Source organism: Marmota marmota, unplaced genomic scaffold, assembly GCF_001458135.2.
Source record: "Marmota marmota marmota unplaced genomic scaffold, marMar, whole genome shotgun sequence".
In the NCBI taxonomy this organism is placed as follows: Eukaryota; Metazoa; Chordata; class Mammalia; order Rodentia; family Sciuridae; genus Marmota; species Marmota marmota.
The window spans coordinates 3937724-3944180 of NW_025999927.1; the positions used below are offsets into that span (position 1 = coordinate 3937724).

The following is a 6457-nucleotide window of genomic DNA, read 5'->3' on the forward strand; positions in this document are numbered from 1 at the left end:
GAAAAATGTTACCTGATCAATGAGAGAATTTAGCTTGGTAAGTAACAGAAATCCTCGCCCATGGACAAGGTACTGCCCAAGGGTTGCCATGTGTGTCTCTTCCTCCTCTTCCTCCCTGGCCTCTGTCCTCTGAACCACTGCATTACAAAGCCGGTTGACGTCGGTCAGAAATTCACGTGCCAATGAGTTACTGTCTGTGCTCATGACCAAGCTAAAAAATAAACATTACAAAAAAGGTTAGAAAAATGACTACAAATTTACTTTTAAAATTATGTGTTTTGTTGTTTTTTAAAAAATATTTTTTAGGTGCAGATGGACACAATATCTTTATTATATTTGTTTTACGTGGTGCTGAGAATCAAACCCAGTGCCCCACACATGCTAGGCAAGCACTCTACCACTGAGCCACAACCCCAGACCTGTTCTGTTGTTTTTAACAGAATTTTGCTTAAAATTTCTGGGCATTGGTCCTAATCTATAATATTCTCAGGCATGGTTCTGATCTCAAGTACTCCTTCACTAATCCCAGGTTTGCAATGCCTGAGCATAGCCAAGAAGGGGCTAAGTGACAACACCTGGAGAGTAGACACTAGTGAGGAGTGGCGATCAAGGTGGGTTCTGACTCTCTCTTAAACAGAATAAAAATAAAACCATTACTTATGCAAAATTTTTCTTGCTTTACATGTTTTAAAACAGACAGACACACCTGTTAAAAATATAAACTGATTTTTTCATTAATAGAGCCCACAATCACTGGCCCACCCTCCCGAAACTCTAGAATTCAGTTAATAATGCTGGAAGAAGGGATGGGGGAGATATTCCATAAGATTAGTAAAGTCAAAGAATTCCAGTAACTGAAGTTATGCCAATTCACTTCTTAGTAAGTATTAAAATCAAATGTATAGCAATGTGGCATTTTAAGATGAAGGAAAACAATAAAGTAAAATAGATACAAGAAGGGGAAAACATATATAGAGAACGTGTACAAATTTTCAGAAAGGAAAATCACAAGCAACAATATATCTAAAGAGTTTCAAGATAGTTCTATCTTGCCAGGCACCCGTGGCCCATGCATGTAATCCCAGCAACTTTGGAGGCTAAGGCAGGAGGATTACAAGTTCCAGGCTAACCTTAGCAACTTAGTGAGATCCTGTCTCAAAATAAAAAATAAAAAGGGCTGGGGATGTAGCTCAGTAAAGTGCTCCTGGGTTCAATCCCTAGTAAACAAAAACAAATAAGTAAGTAAAGTTTTATATTAAGGTTAAAAGTAATTTTAAGACATCTGGTAACCTTTAAAAATGTTTAACCTAGAGATGTTAAATGACATGACATACATGCGGCGTTTGGGGCTTAAGACTACTCTTTAACAATCTGGACGAGAAGGCAGTGGGCCGTGTGACTATACCAACTATCAGAAGGCAGGACAAAGCCCTGGGCCCTCACCAACTGAAGCACACCTGACTGGGAGCAGTCAATATAGATGTTTGCTCCAAGACCTAGTTGTATAGTGTTGCCTGCAAAGGGATTGGGCAAATTGGGTTCTCTCTCTTTTAGGAATTTGAATTAAAGAGTATAGTTGATGTGCTGAATGGTCACATAGAGATAAGCCTGTGGTAGCTGAGGCTCACAAGAAGCCAAATGGATAACAATGAACCAACAAGATACAAAGAAAAGCAGATAAACACTAAAGGGAGAGGCTGGAGAAATTCCTATACTACCTTGATTTCTGCTTGTGTTAGGGCCTGATAGTTTAATTCTTGGATTCCCACCTGAATTTAAGTATTATTATAATAACAAATAAAATTTGTATATATGTATAAAATGAGTATTTTTTATTATTTTTTAATTTTTATTTTCTACTAGGGATTGAAACCAGGGGTACTTTATCATTGAGCTACATTCCCAGGGCCTATTTTTGAGACAGGGCCTAAATTGCCGAGGCTAGCCCCAAATTTGTGATCCTCCTATCTCAGCCTCCCCATAAACTGGAATTATAGGCATGTACCCAGCTTATTATTTTTAATATTACTGAACAGTAGAAAAAATAAAAGTATAAAATAAGATCAGTCATTATTCAAAAATGCAGCAATAATCTCTATTATATACATGACATTAATTCCTGGACCTGAGATGAGAGTAAGAAGTAAGCCTTATTGGCTTGCCTCCACATGTGACCTGATGTTTTCCTCTTGTAGCTTCTAGAATTTTTTCCTTATTTTCTATTTAGGTATTTTGATTATGATATGTCTTGGAGAGGTTCTGTTCTGATCTTGTTTATTTGGGGTCCTATATACAGATGTCTATCTCATTTGATATGAGGAAAGTTTTCTGTTCCCATATCATTGAAAACATCCTTAAAAACTTTAGCCTGTATCTCCACATTCTCTTCGATCACAATGACTCTCAGGTTTGTTCTCTTGATGCTGTCTCAGACTTCTTACATATTTTGATCATGGTCTTTTCATTTCCTTTATTGCATACTGATTATTCAAATTCATGTATCCAGTCCTCAAGGCCTGAAGTTCTATTTTCGACACAATCTAATTGGTTGGTGATGCTTTCAAGTGAATTTAAAATTGAATTTATTGTGTCTTTCATTTCCAAGAGTTGGAATTGGTTTCTTTCCAATATCTCTATTTCTTAATTGAAATGGTCTTTCATATCATGTATTTGCTCTTTTTTTTTCTTTTTTTGTAATTGCTCTATTAACTCATTCTTTAGATATTCTTTTAATTACACATTTTAATAATCAGTTTTTAATAATCTTTTTTCTGGAATTTCACTCACTTCCATATCTGTGGAATCCTCTGCTGGGGGACTGTGAATTTGGGGGGAGATTTGTTTGCCTGTTTCCTGATGTTTTCAGAAGTCTTAGACTTGAACAGAATTGAGATGGAGTCCCCTTCCTCTTTTATGTGCATGGCCTTTTGTGTGTAGCTATCTTTTTTATTCTGGGATTTCTCTGTTTTTGATGTATGAGAAGATGTCCAAGAGTAGGACCTCAGGTCCCTCTCTGGTTATTTCTCTTTGAGGATTGGTTGTTGGTTTGGGGTTTTTGTATCCCCAATTCCACATGTTGAAGTATTGGTGAGGCTTAGGTGAGGCTAGATTGTGTGTGGGGTGAGACTTGCTGTCACTTGTCTGAGTTGTGAGTATTGCTTGGCAGTAGGGCTTCTACTCTGTAAACTTAAGTGTCCCACTTTCCAGCCCCTCCTACAGAAAACGAAGAACTCGGAATAGCACTAATGTTAGCAACAGGTATACAGCTTTAAGATAAATACCAGTGTCTACATTGACACCTGTAACACTAATTGTCACCTATTCAGGAATCGTGGGGTCTGCATTTAACAATAAAAAAAAAATTGTGAACTAGATCAGGCATTAAATAGCAGGTGTCTACTGTCATCAATTATATTAATCATCACAATGTGAATGGGGTAGGAATTACAACAAATTATTTAATTCTAATAGTGGGATTATAGCTTCTTAAGTGAAAATATGGTAGAAAGGCAAGAGAAAGTATGACATATTTTGAAAAGTGAACAAAGGAGAGGCAGGAGATAGCAGAGGTTGGCTATGAAGAAAAAGAAATAAACTATTAACTAAATGAATAAAAAATAGAAAGGAAAAGGAAATTTTGGCTATTAGTGGGGGAAGAGACGAAGGGGAAATAAGAGGGACAAAAAAATCAAGTCATAAACAAATAAGCAAATGTAAGATAAAAACAACTCAAATCCACATATACCTCACCTAAGTCAAATCAAGGTTTAATGATAAACAGGTGCAGAAGAAAGCAATTAAAGTAAAATTCCATATATATATTTTCAAACCTATGTGCAGTAAGAACACACTTACCCCCCTATACAAATATATACACACAAAATCTCACAGAATGGAAAATATTTAAAAATAATAAAATACAATGAAATGATATTTGAAAAAAAATTTTAAAGTGAAAACTTTTTAAAAAGTAAAAAAATGGGAATTTGGAAAAAAGATAAGGAAAAAAAGAAGAAAAATCTTAATGATAAATAAAGGGCTTATTTCTATTAAAGTGGTCAAAACTATTGGCAGAGATGGATTTCCATTCTTTATATTTATTTTTGGGTTCTGACTCTGGGGTCACAGGCTGGGGGATGGCAAGTCCAATGTATTTGTGTTCTTCACCTAGCTTCCAGCTATAAAGACTAGGAAGCAAAGCTGGTTGTAGCATCTCTCAGCTTCCTGTCTCCCTGTGTAGAGTGGGACAGACTAGGGAGTGCTGATGAACTCTGTATTCCTACAGTGGGGTGCTACAGAGTTTACATTGGAAGATCCAATAGTTGGGGTTTAGTCCTGGCTGAACTTTGGAACTCTGTTGGTGGGGATCTGAGATTTGCTTCCTAAATTGCTGTGAAGATGCCTGCTCTGCTGGGTGTCTGGATCACTAGGCCCTCTAGTAAAATTCACTTTTAGGGCATTGGGACTAACCCTCCACAGGTTTCACCTTCACTGTGATGAATGTGAGTTACCATGCGTCTTTCCTGGAGTGCCACTACAGGTGTCTTCCCAATAGCTCTCATGGGGCACCAGCAACAAAGGGAGCACTCTCTTTCTTTGATATCTGGAGCTTGGATGTTCCAGGCACAATGACTTTGCACCTGTTTCAGTCAGTCTGGCTCAGGAACACTCTGGGGATCATAACAGGCAACTGCTAGGGATGCTGGCAACTTCTTTTATGAGTTCCTGATCTCCTGTCTGTGCTCACTACTGCACGGTGCTTATAAATGGTTCCCATGCCAGCCACCCTGGCTCCTGCCAGACTATCAGCATGTGGGCCAGGTGATTCCCCCACCAACTCTGGGTCCATTAAGATGGGCCCCTCTCTCTACTCCACTCCAGGTCCACTTCTTCTGCTGCGCTTCCCTCTCTCCCTGTGCTCCCCATGCTCCTCAGCAGCCAAGCTGGTACATCCCTAACGTATTAGTTTTTCCATTAGGTTTGAAGTTTCTCACTTTCTGGGTCTCTCTGGTTTCTTTGGCTGTCCAGTATTAAGTTCCAGTGAGCTCGCTCCGTAACCACTTCACTGAGGTGCAGTCCTTCCACACCCAAGGTCTGGTGCTAAGAAGTGTGTCCTTCCTCTAATCCACCATCTTCTCTCTCCCTCTTATTTAGACATTTTGAAAAACTTTACACAAGACATTTTTACCCTTTTCTCTATTATTTTACTTTTTAATTTGACAAATAAAATCATACTTAGCATATACAGCATATTTTGAAGTATATACACACTAAGAAATGGTTAAAACTAGCTAATTAACAAATGTACTACTTCATGTTGTGAGAACACTGATATCCACCCTCTTTACATTGTTCCAGATTATGTACCATCATTAACTATAGTCACCACACTGTCACAATAAATCCCTATTATCTACAAATTACAAAAATTCTGAATTCTTCTAAGCAATGTATTTACAAACTTTCCCTTGAGTCTGACTGTGTCAGCTAGCACTAACAGAACACTGGCAGGTGGACAGGGGCACTTCTACTTTGCACATGAATATTCGTTTCTTCCTAAAAGCCATGCTAAATTTAACTGAAAGCCTGTCAGCTATTCTGAACACCAACTGAAAAGTTAAACACTGCATTTTCTTTGAACTTTTTCTAATATTTCAAATACTCATAAAAGTACAAAGAATATGTACATGAAGTTATAGGCAACATCCACATCTATCAAGCATTACATCAAATTCAGGTATGTGTGTGCACGCACCAATTTGTGGGTGTGGGTGTGGGTGTGGGTGTGGATGTGTGTGTAAGAGAGTCAAATCTAGTACAGGAAAGTGCGCCCACACTTCTACCTCCCTATAGCTAGTGTTTATCACTGCATGGCATGTTTTTATATTTCTTGCATGTTTACAGCTATGAAAGTATTCAGTATTGCTTTTACCATTTAACAAGTGTATACAAAAAGTCCTATATGTACTATATGTGTCTGTACTTTGGCTTTCCCTCTCAACATTATGTTCTTCCTTTACACCAACCTATAACATGCCACAGTACGAAAACTACAATTTATACCTCCATTTCCACGAAGGGCAAGTTTAGCTGCTTTTACTTTGGGTTTCATTAATATTCATGTAAGTACATAATTTCAAAGATTTAGATTGAATCAAGTCTTTCTGACTGCTAATATTTATTTTATTACTTACCAGTCTTTTAACACTTTGTTAACATTTAGAGTCAATGTAATTTGACTTCACAAACTAGATGAAATAGTCTTAGAATAAAGCTTCACCTATGGGGGAAAAAATAGGACAAATATATTATTGGCAATAGAAAATTAGAAATAATTTTAACAAATAAAGTTCTCACATAAAAAAACCAATGGCTCCTCTTTATGTATGTTGTTTAAAATAGTCAATGAATTTTTTATAATTTCAAGAGTGCACCCAGTGGGGCGGGGGGGGGGGGG

General features: G+C 37.5%; 1 protein-coding gene across 8 annotated transcripts in view; it reads right to left on the bottom strand.

Moving 5' to 3' along the window:
* The window catches only part of Lyst (lysosomal trafficking regulator), a 165948-nt gene that overhangs the window by 129051 nt on the left and 30440 nt on the right, over positions 1-6457 (bottom strand). For 7 of the 8 annotated variants that reach the window (XM_048800390.1, XM_048800391.1, XM_048800397.1 and 4 more), the window contains exons 2-3: positions 6195-6280; positions 13-211 (exon numbers count right to left, since the gene is read on the bottom strand). In XM_048800390.1, coding sequence (XP_048656347.1) covers positions 13-204 — 192 coding nt within the window. In that variant the 5' untranslated portion in view covers positions 205-211; positions 6195-6280. Of the gene's footprint in view, positions 1-12; positions 212-6194; positions 6283-6457 lie in introns of all 8 variants that reach the window. The other variant, XM_048800392.1, reaches the window with a different exon arrangement.